The following is a 20610-nucleotide window of genomic DNA, read 5'->3' as shown; positions in this document are numbered from 1 at the left end:
AAAGAGCATTGAAAGGAACGGTCTGAGCGCTTGAAACGGTCGTAATGCACGTAACGGTCGGAGTACATGGAACTGATGGAGCACATGGAACTATTGGAGTGGGCTCGATCACAAGAGGCCTAAACCACCATATTCACATCTCCATGCTTACACTCTTCTTTACACCACCACTCATAATAGAACACAGCAATGCTATGACACCATTCCGAATAGCTGTTCTAATACCATCATCTGCCTCATACTCCCCATCACCCTAACTAAACACTGCTGGTTACACACCCTCCAGCCTAGGCGTTTTCCTCAGGCCTAACGCAGCCAGAATTACAACCTGCCAGAACGAACACATACTCCTGATCTCTCAACCACCACACCTACCGCTAAGAAGCAGCTATCTCACGAATGCCACACCTGCTGCACACATATGCGGTGCTCATACACACCTTTTGACTCTTTCTACTCTCTCTACTGACTTGAACTTCGGTTCCTGAGGGCGTTCAACCTACCAGCGCCTTGAGACCATACCAATGGTACATAAGGCGCTATATAATTGCGAAGTAACATAACATAGTTAGGCCCACCGCAGTGACATTAACATCTGTAATCGCCCGCACAGTGCTGCTGAGTGGGCATTTACAGATTTTGGGTGGGCCTTGCCCGCTCAGGCCTTACCCTGTCTACACCTCTGGCAAAGAGTCCCCACCCTGGATGGAAGCCGTTTGGCATGCTTTCTTTTGTCGAGGTGGGCGGACAGTGAGATGGGTGTAACACCTCGCTCCTCATCTGCCAGCGCTGCCTGCAATCATTTTCTGTCGCTGAGCAAGGCTGGCACCTCGAGAAAGCTTTGAGCACCTTTCGCCTGCGCTACACAATCCCTCTGGGATTCCGTGCTCCTGTCACTTATTCTGAAGACCGACCGGCTAAACCTTCAAAGTAGATTTTCGTTTTCATTTTTCTAAACAACAGACGAACACAAAGATCATGACAAGCCGCGACTGTCTGCCCGCAAGTCCAAGTGGATGTTTAATTCATCAGGCAAAATCCCTAAAGCTCTCCCGCTTCAGAGTGGAAACGTTTCTGGACTGTGCCCGATTTGCAGCATGGCACCTTATCTGCAAGCAGTACAGAAAAAAATCAGCCATCGCCTTTCGTAAAAACAGTGACTGACCACAATTCCAAACTCCTTTAAGCTGCCTAACAGTATTTCATTGAAAAAACTAAAATAAAAATGTGTGCATTGATAAACCAGGACTGGGTTGGTTTGTCCTGTGTAAACCCACTCCCTCAGGTCACGGACACATTCAGGGAATGTGTACATTATCTGGAGTCTGTCCTCCCTACCTACTGGTGCCAGTGTTTGAAATGGAAAAAAGAAGTGCAGGTACTCCCCAGTTTAGGTTTAAGTGGGAGGGGACTCAGCCTGACAGGGTTTGTTAAACGAGATATTATATTGTGCCTCCTTTATTATATATATTGGCCTAAGCCCAGTCCCTCTGCGAAGAAAAACGTGTTGCAAAGTTCCGATCTTAGATCGACTTCGCCGCTATTTTAGGTCCATCCGCCATTTTATTTCCATTCCAAAGTAACGCTGTGTTCTAAAATGGTGGACAGTGTTTCCCGATTGTAACTGAGCCGTCCTGAACTGTGTATTGAAGTTAATGTTCAAACTCTCCATTGGCTGAATGTTTGGGTTAAGCAAAGAGACCTTGTCCCATGCATGACTTGTAGACAGAGGATTGTCTGCGCCAATAAGTCCGATCCGCGGAAATACATCAACTACAATGTTATACCAATACTGAACGTGGACATTAGCTGAACTGCATTGTAAAGGACATGTGTTAAGGCTTATTGTTAAATCCAAGAATACACTGTTGCCATTGTAACTTGTTTATATGTAAACTGAGGATGATCCATGTGCATATTGTCAGACGAGCCAGAAGCGAACTCGGCACGAACTCTAGACCATGGATTATTAACCTGCAGAGGGGCTGGACATTATTGTCGAAAATGTATAAAATGTACAACTGTTTAGACGTCTAGTACCTCTCACTTCTCACACCGAAAGGGCTGGTATTCTCAGTGATGTACTGAGGGCCAGATAGCTATCTGACTTTGTTTTCTTTGTAACTGTATAGTTTTAGAATAAAGATCTGTGAATCTTTATAAGCCCGTGATTGGTGTATTTCCTTTTGGGGTACTCGGCCTCGATATTTCCTTTTGCTTTTACAGGTTCAATATTTTCTCTCCGGCTTGGGCCCTGCCAGGCCGCCTCACCACACTTCTATTAACTTCACTCTCTTTGTCCCTCTATCTGTACAGTTCATTCATTTTCTATGGGTGCCACACACTGCGTGGGCCCGATTCATGGAATATTTGCACCATTCAAAGTGACTTTGCACTGCAGACACAAACCCTGATTCAGGGAACTCTGCAAAGTGCATTCTTGCAGTGCAAAGTCATTTTGTACTGCAAAAATGACCACTTGCACTGACTTTGGACTGCAAAAATCCACTTTGCATAGTTCCATTAATCAGGGTTTGTGTTGGCAGTGCAAAGTCACTTTTCAGCAGTGCAAAGACACTTTGAATCGTGCAAATATTCCATGAATCGGTCCCCGTTTGTTTCACCCTTCATTCCTTGCTCTTGGTGTCCCTTTATGTGTGTCTGGCTCAACCCTTCCCAGGCCATCCTGTCGCAACCCTCCTCCTTTCCAGTCCTCACAAATATTTATTAGCCAAAGAGCGGCAACTAACTGCAAATAACCTGTTTGCACAGCACCAGATATGCACAGCTGGCAAGGGCAGAAAACATTGCAAAGTAATGTCATGCAAAGTGGTCTTATATAGCACCCGTCTGCCAGTAATGTTGGCCTCGCTGCGTATGGCTCTGTAAGAAAGGAGGGCAGGGTGTGCTAGTCGGACAGGGGGACGGCAGATGCAGACGCCTTTGATGTTGATGGATGCAGGTCAGAAGTACCCGTTACCTGTGTGTCAATATGAAAATCTCTAAGTTGCGTGTGGTTGGTACCAACTGGGCAGGTAAGCCATATGGGCAGCCACCAGATTGTGGCGTGAAAAAGTGCACCGCAATGATATGTAATGACAGCACTGGATCGTGATAGGCAACACCCAATGAGGTCGGGAAGCTGGCAGAGGTACTGTTGCATGTAATAGGATGCAGCACGCTGGAGGTGGCATGGGTCATGATGTTCATACAGCATGGCGACACCTGAAGCACACACGCTGTAATGCAGCCTGGCAATGACACTGAGAAATGTCAAATGGTTTGCCATGACAATTGCCTTAACTTAGCTAATGCCGCCCTGCTGACCGGGTAACCTGTGGCAGGCCCCATCCTCAGCAGAATTCTTTACTAATGTGCTGTGTGCGATAGATAATCAGCACCCACATAGCTACAAACAAAACACACACAAAAAACAATGGGTCCCGATTCACAAAGCGTTTTTCAATGGGGTTTTCCTATTGAAAAACGCGTTGTGAATCAAGCTCAATGAAGCTCAATTTTAGGCACTATAAACAATGCTTTGATGTGTGAGCAAAGGAAGCCTGCACACCTCTGGGTTTACCATAATCGCCCTCTAGGTTTCACTCGAAATGAGGTGCTGCGCAGTGTAACGATAGATGCCATTTTAGACATTTTAATAGTGCTGAATGGGGCGGAATTGTGGGTCTTGCAGGTGGAACACAGATGTCTGGGGTGAATGCTTAACTTGTTGAGCTGCCTTGAAGATGTCGTGGCCGGGTATCTGTGGGTGGGGCTTGCGTATCGGAGACCTTTAGGAGCTTGTCGCAAAGGTTTGAATGCCAGTGAATGGCATGATAAACCCTCGCTCCAAAGCCACACTGACCGCTACCCTTCCCTCGGCCAACCAGGTCTAATCATACTGGTCCTAATACAGCTGAATAAATCTTGGCTCGCAGGAGGCAGGGCAAAGGAGAAGCAGGTATCAGATTGCCTCTTCAAGCAGAAAATGTAGCACCCTTGTGGCGGAGGTGATGTAGCAATCTATGACTTGAACTAGAGTAGCCAACATCCTGGAAATGACTTTAGATCTCAGGTATAGACTCTCTGTATCACACCACATAGGTCCCATATTTTCCCCCAGATCCTGACATGAGATTTGGGGAGCATCTTGTGTCCAAGGGCCTTCCATGCATAGACCATTCCACGGGATACTCGAAAGAGGGCAGATGCATCATGGGAAGGGCATGCTGGCTGGAGTGGCACAATAGCTGGCATGTGATGAGGACGGCATTGACATAATGCAAGGGGACCCATGTATTGAACTTGTGTCATTGACCAGAAAAGCCAGGTGTGAAGAAGTAGGTAGCTGCAACACCAGCCGGTCAAGTGGCACAGCGAGTAGAGCGCTCGCTTTGACATCAGTGCAGAGCCTGCGAACGCAGGTTCGAAACCCGGCAGCGCCAAACGCAGCGTTTCATCCTTCCGAGGTCGATAAATGAGCACCACACACCGTGGGTAATAATAAGCAGCGCTCAGATACCTGAGGGTTCGTAGCGCTATATAAATGCCAAATTATTATTATTATCATTATTATTAAATTATTATTATTATTACGAAGCGGTGAAGGGTCCAGGCTGGACATGGGCCAGGAAGCTGACAGAAGTCTTTCATGAAGCAGGATTTCCCAGCGAATATTCGAGAAGTAAGAATGTGCCGTCCCCACACAACTTCTCTGCTTGTTTTCCACCTTTCCCTGTACTTTGTTCAAATCCGTTTAAGGCAATAATGCTCAAACTAAAATGTCCATGCTCTGGAAACACCGCCACTCCCCCCCCAAAGAAATACCAGCTAACACACATGTTTGGGGCTTTTCTGAAGCCTGAAATTATGATGGCCGTTTCCTGTCAGTCTTGCTCGGTCAGTGCGCTCTACACTTGAAACATCTGTTCATGAACGATGGCAAAACGGAAGTCGCTTCCACAGCAGTAAACACGTGGTGTTTGGGGTCAGAAGAGACGAGCCATTTCCAAAGGAATTCAAAACCGCGCTCAACTGCTGAGCCCTCGTGCTATCAGGAAGTCAAGCCAAAAAAAATAAACATCGAAGGCCTTGTTTACTGCGGCTGCAATTACTTTTATTTTCAATGAATCCAAATCGAGATTGTGGACCGGCAACAAATTCCATTTTTAAAAAAACAGCGTGACTGAGACGTCAGCGGAGCGGATCATTCAATGTATGTTGTTTTTCCCTTCTCTCTACGTAATGTGTAAGTGTCTATGAGGCATGGAGTTTTGCTTGGAAAACTGAACACTTCCATTTTCCCAATCGCGCTGAAAGGTGTTACAACCAGCAGGCTTCTGTGATGATGTCAGAGTCCGGGCAGGAGGAGTGCAGGATGTGACATCACCACAGGAGCCCGAATACATCACGCTAAAACATCAATCTCCGCCGTTGATCGAACTGACAAAAGCAAAACAAACCCCGAGAAAGGGACACCAATGCCAAGACAAAACACACAAAGGGAACACGTTAAACCCCTGTAAGGGATCACATAGCGTCGAGGTGTGTCAGTGTGCTTGTGTGTCAGTGTGAATGCGTGTGTGAGTGTGTCTGTGTGGTGCCAGTGCATGGTTAGTGTAAGTGTGCTATGTCTGCATGTGTGTGCAGGATACCAGGATACATTTGTTCACAACCACATGTGCCTGTGGTGTGTGCGTTTTCGTTTGTTATTAATGTGTGTGGCATAGGTAAGTGTTTATGCGTGTCCCACTTCCTCGCTGCAGGTTAGTGTGTACATGATTTTTTAGGAATGTCTATGGTTTGTGTGTCTCATTTTCTCTTTAGGTGTGTACCTGTTTGTGAGTGTCGGGTATGCACGGTGTGCATGTTTAAGCCTTTGTGCATGCAGGTTTGTTTGCTTGTTTGCGTGTAATGGGAATGTATGTGGAGCGTCTCTGTCTGAGGGTTGGGTCTTTTCTGTCCATATCAGTCACACTCCCCAGTGTGCCCCCTCCACCCCCTGGTGCCCTATTAGCCACCACTCCCCTACCCCCCAGCACCAAAAGCTGTCTCGCTATTGTTATCCATGCCAGAGGCATAGCCAGGATTGTCCAACAAGTGGGGCCTGCAGCTAATGTAGTTGGGCCCAACGCAGTGATATTAACATCTGTAAATGTCCACACAGTGCTGCGGGCGCCCGCTCAGGCCCTACCCTGTCTACGCCCCTGATCCATGCGTGAGCGTGTTTTAGGATGTGTTCTGCAGTTACCTTGCTGTTGTCCCACTCCTGGGTTTTCATCTGCGTGTTCACCAACTCGTAGGACGGCTCCATTGCGTCTGTGTCTGGCTTCGGGTACCCCGGAATCACGTTGTGGAGCTGGAATCCAAATGTGAGTAGCCAGCTGTTGACATCTGTAACGTGAAAGAGAAGAAAGCAGGCCTCAGTTATTGTGATACGCGACCTATGAATCGCTGTTCGCCACCGGAAACGCACCGCGCGAAGGTAGTTGCGCAGATGGCGGGATTGCGCCCCAGGCAGGCGGCGCATTAAAAGGAGCCGACTCATTGAACAGATCAAGTACACACTCTGCTCAAAGCACTCTGCATTTAATGCAGAGACATGTGGGGAAGGGCCTTGCATGAAACATCTGCAGAGCAGAGGGGCAAGAAACCTCCACATTTGCCTGCCCCCTGAACTAGAATCTGCAACACCCTGAATGCTGATCAATTGTCTGGCTAATGGCCTACACTTCTAAGCCATTCCTAGTTTATAGCCATTTCTATAATCACTCTGTAAGAGAGCCGCGGCGGAGATCAAATGAAATGTTTATTTTACTGATTGCTTCCACAGGTTTAAGAAGCTGCATTTAATAAGGTCACCATTAACAGAAGGCTGTGAATTCGTTTGCTTCTCGTGCATCAAGTAACGGTGAGTTATTAAAAGAAAAAGTTCTCGCAAATTCGCAGGGAAACATGGCAGATGGGAAAAGGAGAAATTTAGCCGTGCAGCTTGAACAAAAACCAAAATCTTCACATTGTTGTAGCTTGTTGATGAAATGACTACATATTTGTTTTTAATTCGTGTTATGGTTAAAATGCAGTATACAGCATACAATCCATTCAATAGCACACAATTAAAAATGTCTCATTTGTTCAACAGATGCACGCAGGCTATAATTTGATGCAAGTAAAACGCAACTTAAAAGCTTTCAGGGTCCAGCGGTCGACTCTCTGAGGCGAGAATGCCTTTTGTGTGACTGCTGAAGGTGACAAGACAAAAGATCGACAACGCGAAAAGTAGACACTTAGAAGGGGCCAGCGAGCCTTTACAAAACCAGAATGTCAGTCCTGGTGGGGGAAGCATGGGGGGGGGGGGTGGTCGACTCTAGCAGTCTTACCATAATTAGACTCACATTTGGAAGTCGACCTTTGGACGAGAAACTGGCGACGAAAGATGCGGCGCTGAAATGCCACCTCTGCACTCAATCCGCGCGCCTGTAAACACGTGTGCGTGTAGGATTGATTTTGCGTTTCTTTATTGCTCATATGTGTGCTCTGATTAACTTGATCTTTTCCGAACCCTGGGGTTTTAATTAGAAGTACAATCCGTAGGGCGAGGCTACAGAGGCTTTTCTGTGCAGATTTGGCGGGCTACTAGGTTCTCCTGTATTGCAGCTGTGCAGGTCGCTCCTCCAAAGACTCGCTAGTTTACTCCACCCCGCCTGCCGCCAGGCATGCTATGCGTGTGACTGAGGGGTAGACTAGGGCCCGGGTCATGGAACCTTTAGCGCGGTGCACTGCCAACAATACACTTTACACTGCTCTGGGAATCGGGGTGTGTCGGCAGTGACAAGTCACTTTGCCCCGCGCTAAAAGTTCCATGAATCGGGCCCCAAGTCTCGTTGGCATCTGAAGAGGTGATTCCATTTCAGGGCTCGAGAGAAGGAGCTTATTTTCCTATTTTTCTCCCTAAAATTAGGCCAATACAACCAACAATGAAAAATCGGTAGGCATGTGTCCGACCCTTTGTGCCACCTGCACTGCTCTGTGATGTAGTCAGGCGGGTGACTTGAGCAGCACCCCCCATAAAGAGAGGATCTGCTATAGCGGTGTCTGGTGTGAAGACAGCCTGCATGATCAAATGCACTCTTCTCATTTACAGGAAGCGCGAGCTGCAACCAATTCTTACTTTCCTAAAACTAGGGAAGTCGGGCATGGGAATTCCTTCCAACTCCCATGCAATTCCTTTTACTCCAAAAGTCAAATACTCTTACGCCACATTCTTGTCTGGATCCTTCTTGACAACTGGGGGCACAGGCTGTTTCAGGGGATCCACACCCTGTCTAGATGGGAGCATTAGTTCCCACAGTACAACCAAGACTGCCAGCATCAAGGTATGGATCACTGACACGCCTCAGACATGAAAACACTATACTGGACCCACTTCCCACAGTACAGCCAAGACTGCCAGCATCAAGGTATGGATCACTGACACGCCTCAGACATGAAAACACAATACTGGACCCACTTCCCACAGTACAGCCAAGACTGCCAGCGTCAAGGTATGGATCATTGACACGCCTCAGACATGAAAACACAATACTGGACCCACTTCCCACAGTACAGCCAAGACTGCCAGCATCAAGGTATGGATCATTGACACGCCTCAGACATGAAAACACAATACTGGACCCACTTCCCACAGTACAGCCAAGACTGCCAGCGTCAAGGAATGGATCATTGACACGCCTCAGACATGAAAACACTATACTGGACCCAGTTCCCACAGTACAACCAAGACTGCCAGAGCCAAGGTATGTATTATTGACACGCCTCAGACATGAAAACACTATACTGGACCCAGTTCCCACAGTACTACCAAGACTGCCAATGTCAAGCTATGGATCATTGACACACCTCAGACAAGGAAACACTATACTGGACCCAGTTCCCACAGTACAACCAAGACTGCCAGAGTCAAGGTATGGATCATTGACACACCTCAGACAAGGAAACACTATACTGGACCCAGTTCCCACAGTACAGCCAAGACTGCCAGCGTCAAGGAATGGATCATTGACACGCCTCAGACATGAAAACACTATACTGGACCCAGTTCCCACAGTACAACCAAGACTGCCAGAGCCAAGGTATGTATTATTGACACGCCTCAGACATGAAAACACTATACTGGACCCAGTTCCCACAGTACTACCAAGACTGCCAATGTCAAGCTATGGATCATTGACACACCTCAGACAAGGAAACACTATACTGGACCCAGTTCCCACAGTACAACCAAGACTGCCAGAGTCAAGGTATGGATCATTGACCCGCCTCAGTCATGAAAACACACTATTGGACCCAGTTCTCGACCAAAATGTGTCTATGCTTCTGTCATTTCACAGCTGCCATCTTGGAAACACTGCTTATAGTATATATAGCCTTATGTGGCCGCGAGAGGTTTTCACACTGCACTTCTGTTGCATATTTATCCATAACTTTCTGTTCCTTACACTGCAAGCACTGTTTTTTGTTCCATTTTGTCTTAACTTGTCCCCTCTACTTGGGGCCCGATTCATGCAATTTCTGGCACGGTTGAAGGTGACTTTGCACTGCTGCAAACGGACTTTGCACTACCGACACAAAGCCTGTTTCATTGAACAGACGCATCTCTTCGTCCTCATACCTATTTTTAGTGCAAATGTATTCATTTAATGCCTGATGTATTATCAACATTCCCAAATCTAATTACCTGAACATCCGCTACCAGGAAAACCATCACATGCAAGTCCCATTGGTATGACTCCCAACCCTCAAACCTGTAGCTAATTTCCAACCAGAGCCAACTGTATGATATATGCAAATTGTATTTCTGCAGTTCAAAGTCAGCGCATAGTTATTTTTGCAGTACACAATGACTGTGCACTGACTTTGCATTGCAAAACACACTTTGTACAGTTCCATGAATCAGGGTTTGTGTCAGCAGTGCAAAGTCACTTTTCAGCAGTGCAAATTCACATTGAACCGGGCAAATATTCCATGAGTTGGGCCCTTGGCTTTTAAAGGATTCAGATCTTTCCAAAGCCTGTTAACGATCATATTCCCTTTTACACTTCCCTTTGCTTTGGAGGCGTGGCGAATGCACTGTGCTTGTGGTTGGCACTTTATAAAACTCCCAAAAATAAAGCCCAGTGGCAGACATACTCAGAGCACGGCTAGCTCTGCAGGATGCAAACATTTTTCGACCTTGATAAAGAATTGCATTTGAAATTGAATTCTTCAGCCATTTTGGAGAACTCCTTTGAATGCACTCTGACCAGTGGTGTCACTTCGAAATTGCACTTATCAAAGACATGCCCAACTCATTTGACATAAGAGACACGCACTACTCCTACATACACTTCCTGGAAACAGGAGGAAACAATGAAAGAACACAGGCCTCACCTGTCATGTAGCATTTGGTGTCCTGGGCGCTGCTGATGGGGTTGTTGTTTTTGAACATGTAAAGGTTGAACGGCATTATGTTGCTACTGCTCAGCCGCTTCCATATGTCGTGGTCAGGACTCGTCCAGCGACCGGCAAGCACGTCATACTCTCGGCGCCCCATGTGGATGAGCTTGGTGAGCGGATCGTATAGACCGCCGTGATAGCCAATGATGATCTGAAAACCGGGGTTTGTGTCCGTGTAGATCTCTCCAAAAGCGGTGTACAGGATCTGCTTAATCATGAGCCCCGTTCCGCTGAAGACGGCCAGAGGTGTTCCAATGTTGTCACAGGCGATGTAGAACTCATCACCACTGCTGAGCTCCATGGCAAAGAGGTGGCCTTGGAGATCGTAGTAGAGCGAGGCTATCTCGGAGCTGGAATGGTTGTAGAAGTGGGTAATCCTTGTGGGGTTGGCAAGGTCGGCATAGAAGAACTGCAAGTGGTGGCCGTAGTTGGTTTTTCTTGACACTCTCCTGCCCAGGCCATCGTATCGATACTTCACACTCCAGCCACTGACCTTATTGTATGCTTTGATGAGTAGCCCGGCAGAACTGTACTCGAAAATGTCACTGCCCTTTTGTTTCAGGAATCCATCTTCATCGATTTTGTACTGGACATCCCCCAGTCGTGTTATCCTGTCCCTCAGGTCATATCTCAGTGGAGTAAGCCGGGCACTGTTGCCGGGGCTCACCAAGTGCAGGTTTCCATTCAGGTCATAACTGTAACGCCAAAGGGCTTTGTCATTGATAGACACAGTCTGCAGCTGCCCGTCCGCATCGTACTCATAAAAGTACCGAGTGGTATTTGCGTAGGGTCCCACCTTGAGCTCCTTCTTCACCACTCTTCCCATATTGTCATACTGTACCGTCATCCAATACATAAGCGATCTGAAGATATCGTACTGCACTTCCTTTACCCTGCCGTAGGTATCGAAGTGCTTTGTGTGAGTCATGACAGCCGTTGTGATGATTTGGTTGATATCATAATATATGACTCCAAATTTACCAAACTGTTCCGTTTTGCCAGAGACGTCATCATACCTGTAGAGATCGATAGGCAAAGGCGTCTCGTTAATCACGGCCTGCATACTGGTGACCCGGAAGCTGTTGTCATAGTTGTAGTCAAAGCGTGCATTTACCATGCCTTCCTCGGTAAAGCGGAAGATCTGTCGGTCAATGAGTGGGCCGATTTGCCTGTAGCGGATTGTGCATGTGAACCCTTCGTTTTGCAAATTGACGGTCTTCAACATGCCAGCCGTCTCATCATAGGTGAAACCAATTTTAGTGGTGTCGTAGAGGATCTCTGCCAGTTTTGACAACTTGCCATATTTGTAGATAATTCGCCTCCCAGTTCCCAGGTAGAGCGTGTGAAGGAGCTGCCCTTCTTCCGAGAAATCTTGTACAACGGAAGCGTTGCCCTCTGGAGGCCTGTAGATATTTCTGTAGTAGCCAATGGAGCGGATGGTCTCCATTGTCTGTCGGGCAACGTTGGGCATGGTCACGGACGATAACCGGTCGTTCTTGTCAAACTCAAAGATGTACTGTCTCTGGCTGTGAAGCAGAAGTACCATAGACTGTAAATAAAAAATAAAAACAACGATCATTAACTGTTCAGTCAATGCTCACAGCATAGACACATCTCTTCGTCCTCATACCTATTTTTAGTGCAAATGTATTCATTTAATGCCTGATGTATTATCAACATTCCCAAATCTAATTACCTGAACATCCGCTACCAGGAAAACCATCACATGCAAGTCCCATTGGTATGACTCCCAACCCTCAAACCTGTAGCTAATTTCCAACCAGAGCCAACTGTATGATAAGACCAGAAATGCCCGGCTTCTAAAATAACAAGAAGAGATGTCATTGGGGACATCTCCTCTTCTCAAAAGAAGAGGATGAGCAGTAATTACACAAATTGTCCGGAAGTCCATAATTCTAATGGCATATATCACTAGTAAGGCAACCGCGCTGAGCGAGTCGTAGAACTGACGATTCATAAAAACTTGCGTGACCCGAATGTCATGTGTTCTCACTAGTGTAAAACTACCCGGGTGGATTAAAAACCATTTACTCTTCCAACGGGGCACTACCTTCCATGAACTGCCTTTCCGTCATCATTAATATTTCAATAAACAACATGCAAAAAACCTTGTGCAGTGACCTTATGATGGATAATGGCGGGCATTGGATGTTGCTGCGCCCACCTGCTTTCAAGTCGCTCTGTATAGTTAGTTATGGCTGTTCTCGGCTACCTGAACAATTGCTTCTATCGGCACCCATTACAGTGTCGAAAGCTACAAGGCGTTGGGGGTGAGGGTACGGGGGGTGTTGGAGTATGCATGCGTACCAGGTTCGGAATGGGGCATAAAATTGTCTCGGGCACCAATGAAAAAGTGGCCCACATTTGCAAATGGCAATTAATTCCTTTTGTGACAGACTGTTTGATTAGTGCCCAAGGGGGCGGGGGGAGGTTGATAAAATGTGATGCAAATTGTACATTTTAAAGAATATTTATTCAGTAACGCTGGTCAAAACTATTGGCCGCATGGTGAAGTAACTAATCAAACTGGCCCACAATGGCCAGAAAAGTGGGCCACTTTGACCCAAAAAAACAGTATTTTTAGTTTTTTGGTTCGGCCACAGGCCTAATGCCCTATAGACCAGTCGAAGTCTGATGCGTACCTTTCCTCACGGAAAAAGGCAAGCCAAGTAGGGGACTTCCAAGAAGTCTTCCCCTTCAAGCTTCTAATCAGCAGTCAGCGACAACCACCTGGGAGCCCCAGCAGAAAACTGCAGCAGCCCCGCAGAATTCCCAGGCCACCCTTCCGGGGTTTAGATTCAGGAATACGTTAAAGAAACATTACCAGTTCATACAATAATACCAAATGTCAGAAAATGTTCATGATAAGCTTATCTTTGGCAAACCAATACCCCCGAGTGTCTCTGTCTCTGCACATTTTAATGAACCAATTAGCTGGAGGTGTTGAGTTTTTGCGGTTTGCAGCAGTGAGCCAAAGTAACCACCTGAAGCCTTACTTTTCATGATGTCATTTAAATTGCTGGCAATTAACCTTCAGGTGGTTATCTGGAGTGCAGATACAATCTTTCTATTCTGAGGTGGCCTGCCATAGGCTGGCACATTGGCCAATGAAATTAATGGGATGTGGACACTGGGGGTGAGTGGAAGGCTCTGGGAGGAGCTATGGGTTAAAGAAACAGAAGGTGAGTAAACCCGTGGAAAGAACACCGCACTCCTAGCCCCACCCAAAGAATGCAAGTGTTGCCTTCATATGGGTTAGCTAGAAGGATATCTGTGTGCTATTTCGCATCAAGCTCCTCTGTTCACTGCCTTCCCCTGGTAACATGGGGGCTGTTTTACCAGATGAGCACTGAAAATGTACTTGTAGCTACTAAGATGAACATTTCCATATCTTATTACCTGCCTGCAAAGAGATGGAAAAGGGTTTTCAATTTGTATAATAGCATCTTTTATTTCTTTAAATATAGACAGCCCTCCGGACCCCCTCTTATTTGTTTCCTCTGTCCCCTTACACTTTTTTTTATATCTGTCCTGCATGTTCCCTGAAAAGAGAGCAAAACTGGACCAATGATTCTAAACTGATGCAAAGATGTTAAGAAGTGTTTTAGAACCAACACTGGTATGAGGCTCTGGGAAGGCAACCCAGTGGGCCTGCAAGGGCTTTTCACACTTTGGTTTAACCAAACTCTCACTGGGGTAGTGTAGGCGGAGCAGAAAGGCTTAGGGCCTCATTACGACCCAGGCGGTAAGGGGTTAACGGCGCCATAAAAGGTAGCGACGCCATTAACCCCTTACCGCCTAATTACGAGGTCCCTTTGCGGGTACCTACCTTAACGGCTGGTTTTACCAGCCGTTAAGGATTGGACCCGCAAAGGGACCTTGGAGGTAATTACGGTACTGCAATTTTTGGTACCATAACTACCGCCTTCCCCATTTCCATTGAGCCCTATGGGGGCAAACATGGGAATGGGGAAGGGCCAATGGTGAATGGGGAATTACCGCCCCACCAAACTTGGAATGGGGCGGTAATTCCACCATTCACCATGGTGGAATCGGTAAAATACCGGCGGCAACCATACCGCACGGGTCGTAATGAGGCCGACAGACTTAGTAGATTGGAGGTTTAGTGGCAGGAACAGTTATAAGAAATCAAGCGGACACGTATTAAAATGTCCACACAGTTGAATAACAAGATACCATATTTTAACACCAACTCTCCATTAAAAGTTAACACAACTACACACTAGGAAACACAGATTCTACATATATACATACACAGTAAGGTAACCCAAATAATGGGCTACTCCAACCTTAGTTTTCACACAGTGTACTCAGCCAGTGAAAAACACGACTGCTATTCAAGCTAACATAGAAGAGAAGCACAATAGTTATGCAGTCACTGTCATGTACGTCATAATTATAGGACGACGCCCAACACCTTTAGAAGTCCTTCCATACCTAACCAATTCAGTCCCCAGTGTTCCAATGGGACCAGTTCTGAAGTAAGTCGCTGGAAAGGATTTAGAAGTCCTTCCACACCTAACCAATTCAGTCCCCAGTGTTCCAATGGGACCAGTTCTGAAGTAAGTCGCTGGAAAGGATTAAAGACAGACATAAAGTCTCCAAAAGGGAGATTTGAATAAAGTGAGGTAATACGTTCTTTTAAGTAGTGGCACACACGTTTCATATAAAGGGTATCCCACAAAAGGTCATTGAATCTACCATGTCTTACGTACTGAGGCAAAAGGGCATTGAATCTACCGTGTCTTACGTACTGAGGCAAAAGGGCATTGAATCTACTGTGTCTTACATACTGAGGCAAAAGGGCATTGAATCTACCATGTCTTACGTACTGAGGCAAAAGGGCATTGAATCTACCGTGTCTTACGTACTGAGGCAAAAGGGCATTGAATCTACCGTGTCTTACGTACGGAGGCAAAAGGGCATTGAATCTACCGTGTCTTATGTACTGAGGCAAAAGGGCATTGAATCTACCATGTCTTACGTACTGAGGCAAAAGGGCATTGAATCTACCAAATCCTAAGCATTGAGGGTCCCTAGGAAGGAATCCTAGCCCAGAACCCAGCACCATGGCCAAGTGAAGATGGTTCTAGGAAGAGGAATTTACGCCTGTTAAATCCCTATGGGAACAGGGGGCTGGAGGGGGCATCAAATGTGGTATGCAATCCGAAATGAAGAAATATCACCCCTAGATGAGTAGGGGCTGCTGGGGACAGACATCTGGTTTGGTTACAGGAGATACAGGGCCACATCTGAAGTGGTCCTTTTTGATGGCAGCTTGTGGTCTGGCTATCAGTGGCCCCAGTCTCTCCCAAGATGCATTGTTCCAGTGGCCTAACAGCTGGATAGCAGTGATGATGATAATGATGATGGATGACCTCTGACTCCCACAACATTGGAGGATCCCCAGGACAATTCTGGCACAGTGATTTGGTTTGGTGACAGGGTGTGGCAGCCACCAGGTAGCAAGGAGTTCAAAGAGACTCCAGCAACACCCCTCTTCGTGGCAGAGAGTAGCAGCACAACGCGACCAGGTTCAATCCTCCAAATGTTGGAGCTGCAGAGTGTCAGACCTCCAGGCGAGGCAGTATCCAACCAGAAGCACTGTCCCTTGGGAGGACACTCCAGGCATCTGGAAAATACAACAATACTTCAGAGGTCCAGAGAGCAGGACTAAGGTAGGAAGACGCTCAGTAAGGATCACACCTTGTGTGAAGAGATGGTCCTTAGGTTCCCCAGTGGATGGATTGGGCAATTTTTCTCTACTGCTGCAGTCCTGCTGTGTTCCTGCATGGTGTCTTCTGTCTTTGGATTCTTGGCTTCAGTGGGCGACCTCCAGAATGGTTCTAGACTCTCTTATTATATCCCAAATCCAGGCCGGGGCAACCCCATCCCGCCAATGTTAAGGACATGCACCATTCAAACAGGTAGAGACTGTACAATCGTCGAGAGTCAGCTACCCCACAGCTGCCTAGCAATAGACATGCCCTGGCTGGAGTGTGGATTGGCATTAGACAGTCCAAAGTGGCACTTCCAGCAAGTTCCAGATGCACAATGCATTGATCTAGAGCCCTTGGCCAGACCCAGGGAAAATGCATGACCAAATATGGTCATTTCCGATCTGAAAGGGCACGAAGACTGCCAAAAAGCAATATGGGACAAAGAACGGGACTTCAACACTAAGCTCAAAAACGGCGCTGTCGCAGTATAATCACTGGTACATGGAAGTCCACTGTAAGGAAAAGGCAAAAATAGGTTCTGTGCAAATAATCCGTTCAGTGCACACCAATAGGGGCAACAAAGGGCAACTAAAAGGAAAAGAAAAATGGGCACAGAGTGCCCCAGCACCACTCCACTTAAGGTGGGCTGTGCGTCATTGAAATAAGCAAATGTAACACAGACATGGTAGAAGACCTTCTGGCGCTGAGAGGCAGAAGGGCTGCCCAGTTCACCCTCAATGAAATGAGGAGGTGAATGAGGCTAAACAGACCTCACTCAACCAAAAAGTCAGTCAAAGACAAAATCCATAGCATATATGCTGGGGGCCCCATTGAGGCCAGTGGAGGGAAGGTTGCAAAAGTGAAAATGTCCCTAACAAAACACACACACATGCCTCTGCATTGAGGCAGAGACATGGCACTGATGAACCATGCAATGGCTTATTCTAATTATTGTACCAACGATTTTACTTTGACTCACAGTTACACTCAAACCTCATCCACACCTGCAAATGGCCAGATGCCATAGCAGTCATTCAAACAAGTTATAACGGAAGCAACGTACCTTCTCCAGGTAAGTGTAGCTCCACGCCTTCCCGTCTGCAAAGATCCTAGATATGATGCGGCCAGCCTGGTCGTACTCCATCCTCTCCGACATGGTGCCCCTCTGGATCCCGGCCACATGGCCCCCGGAGGAATATGTCACGTTGACTCCGTTCAACCGGCTGCTGCTGGGTGACCAGAGGTTGGGACGGCCGGCCTGGTCGTAGAGAATCCGCAGCGTGAACTTCCGATGATCGTCGTAGATCTTCTCGGTTCTTGTGACGCGATCAAAATCAATGGACAGCAAGTTCCTGTTGTGGACCTAAGGAAAGAGAAGCAGCAATGGAGCAGGATTAGTCTTTGAATCTTATAACCTATCAGTAACATTTACCACATGCCATTTTTGAAGTGCCAGAGTCCGAGCCCAGTACACTTTTCACCAATGGACGGGGCTCACTGGGAATTCAATTTAGCTGTTGGCAAACGTATTGATGCCCCTGTTGCATATTACAAATTGTATTGAAACAGAAAAGCGCAGGGTTATTTTGACGATGGCACTTCAAAAGTGGCAAGGACAAGGAATAATTTAGTATAGGGACTTGTTTTTGCGAAAGGAAACCGATATTAACTGGAATGTTAGGTGCTCGCTGCCGGTTGAAACTGGAATGTTAGGTGTTCGCGGCCGGTTGAAACTGGAATGTTAGGTGTTCGCGGCCGGTTGATTCTGAGACCCGACTGCCACCTGCAGGTGACAGGACTGACACCTTGTTTAGCTACCTCTGACATTCCTCCTTCGGAGGTCAAAAACATGAATAAAACTGAAGCAAGTAAAATAATTAACACCTGGCAAATATAGTGCCAGGAAACTACATCTCTGTAGATAGAACAAGGGGTTATACAAATATCAGGAAGTGAATCAAGCTCCTGGGGGTGAGATTGGGGAATATTTTACATTATTGGCCCAAGAAGGATCCATATGTTGAACGAAAAAAAGAAATCTGAGGCACATGTAATCAAGATCACTCAATGCAATCCCACGCAGAGCTGAGATTAGTGCTCCCTTCAAGCTCCCTGGTGTGATAAGAGCGGTGGGGTAGTGCAGGCACCCGTGGTTGTCTTGGGTAAAATGCACGAGAGCCAGAATACATACAAAAAAAAATAGCACAGACAGTTGTTTCACACAATGCGCATTAGAATTCAAGTCAGCGCCCAGGACCCCCTTGCGCTGGTGTTAGACAGGTATTAATAGGAGGATACATTACGGAAATGTGATGATGAATTGTCCGCTATAGGTACGGTTGTTTTTAACAAGAAGTGTTAGTGTTTCTACTGTACAGTCTGTAATAAAAAAAAGGAATAATTTATCAAAGCAGATGAAGGAAATTAAATGGAGCAACTCTTCCCATGGAGAGGCACCACTGTGATAACATAGAAGACGGATCACCCTGCTAGCCTCTATGGAAAATACATGAGCCAGATTATAAATCACACCAGTGCAAAGGACAATGCGGGAAGACCTATCCCGGATCATGGGTTGGACGAATCCCAGACGAGGAGAGGCACTATCGCCGGATGTGCCCACGCCAGGAGACACCCAGGAAAAATAGCTTGAAGATCTACGGAAAGACATTCCAATCAGAGGGGCCAAGGTAGCCCTACTTCCCCTTGCGTCTCAAAGAGACGAAACAGGACGACGCAACTGTATAATCGAAAATACTTTAACGAAAGGATGGAGGATTTAACAAATGTTGGGATTGTGTCGCGAGAAGACAGAGAACATTATGGGTGACTGTGACGAAATGATAGGAGCCGAGGGATGAGTAGTGGCTGAAGTGCCGACTCACCCTCACACTACTATTAATCCGGCAGTGATCACAATCATAAAGGTGAAACGGATACAGTCTGACCGGTATTCCTCCTTTTTCAGTTTTTCGGGCAGAGTACACTCTTCAGGAGGGATGTGAGCTTGTACAGATGCAACACAAACAGCAATAGTACGTTGGTACCAAAATATAAGAATGTCCAACCAAGGTTCTTGAAAAATAGGACATTTTATAAAAAACGAACTGCACACAAACTCGCCACTGCTTTAAAGGAAACACAGAGAATGCAGACTTTGAGATTAAAGGGGACACTCTGGGTGAACACAGGGGAACAGTCAATTCATTTGAGCAACAAATGTCAAAAGTCTTGAAAGTATCATGAAAAGGCAAAGCATGGTCTTAAAGTGACTACGACCCTATAAGGTAGACCAGGGGGACAGGACCACAGCACAAACCCTTTTTTGCTTGCCATGGGAGCTCAACATCATTGAGCTGGGCTTCTTGGTGCTTTTCTGCAGTCGAGCTGGTGTTGAGACTGTTGAGTAGTGCTGTTTCAGTGGGGATTCATTATTGAGGTAGCTTCGAGATGGAGCTCTCTGAGAATCGAGTCAGCATTCGGGACGGGTTGAGGTGATGGATGCCAACACTGAGTAGGTGGTCAAGTTGAGTCGAGATAAGGCTTGCGCTGGGATGAGACAGTGTTCGCAATAGGTAAGTCGATGGCTTCCAGCAGGTTTAGCCAGCTCCTGGTGGACCATATGGGATGCCTGTGCTTACGTGTTAAACAGCTTCAGAGTCTCGACATGCTTCAGAGTCATGTCGAGATGATGCCTCTGTTAGGTGGAGGCAGGTTCTTGGCCAGCGTTGAGCCGGCAGTCTCGACAGCAATGCTCTTCACTCTGTTCAGTCAGCGTTGAGACAGCTGGAAGAAGCAAGTACATGGTTCACATTTTCTGAGAAGTCCAAAAGCTGCACCTCAGGACCTGAAGTGGATCAAAGTGAGCTGGCACGAATAGGTCTTGAGACAGTTAATAGGATTTGCAGCTGCTGGGAGGCTGAATCCAGGATATCCTGGGAAAAGGTGGATCCTTGGTTTCAGCACTTCCACTCCAGGAAGCTTATCTGGCACTTACAGCAGGTCCTTAACCTTCAGCAAGCAGGATCCTAGTACCAGTACACAGGCAGCAGAAGCACCTTGGTTCTCAGCAGTTTCACCACAAATAAACTGGATTAGCGGCCTCTCTCAGCTCCCCATGATATGATCTTCTGTGTGTCTAGTCTTGTCCCGTTTTTGTAATCACTGTCCTGTCTTTTTGGAATGCGCTCTGATGCCTGCGGGCTTTAGGACTAAATAAATAAATAAATAAAATAAAAATAAATAAAATAAATGTGCCCTTGAGGTAGGTATGGAAAAGAGTTTTCTATTAAATTGGAGACTTCTGTCTTCAAGTCTGTGGCAGAGGATTTCGGAATAAACCTTATCACCAACA

At 46.7% G+C, this 20610-nt stretch overlaps 1 protein-coding gene across 11 annotated transcripts in view; it reads right to left on the bottom strand.

The window, feature by feature from the left end:
- The window catches only part of TENM4 (teneurin transmembrane protein 4), a 2472585-nt gene that overhangs the window by 45402 nt on the left and 2406573 nt on the right, over window positions 1–20610 (bottom strand). For all 11 annotated transcript variants that reach the window (XM_069639906.1, XM_069639908.1, XM_069639907.1 and 8 more), the window contains 3 exons: window positions 17320–17619; window positions 10429–12043; window positions 6251–6393 (listed from right to left, as the gene is read on the bottom strand). In XM_069639906.1, coding sequence (XP_069496007.1) covers window positions 6251–6393; window positions 10429–12043; window positions 17320–17619 — 2058 coding nt within the window. The remainder of the gene's footprint in view (window positions 1–6250; window positions 6394–10428; window positions 12044–17319; window positions 17620–20610) is intronic.

This window comes from Ambystoma mexicanum, chromosome 7q, assembly GCF_040938575.1.
Source record: "Ambystoma mexicanum isolate Mex_15411 chromosome 7q, UKY_AmexF1_1, whole genome shotgun sequence".
Classification (NCBI taxonomy): domain Eukaryota; kingdom Metazoa; phylum Chordata; class Amphibia; order Caudata; family Ambystomatidae; genus Ambystoma; species Ambystoma mexicanum.
The sequence above is the reverse complement of the archived record's forward strand: the minus strand, read 5'-3'. Positions and strand labels throughout refer to the sequence as shown.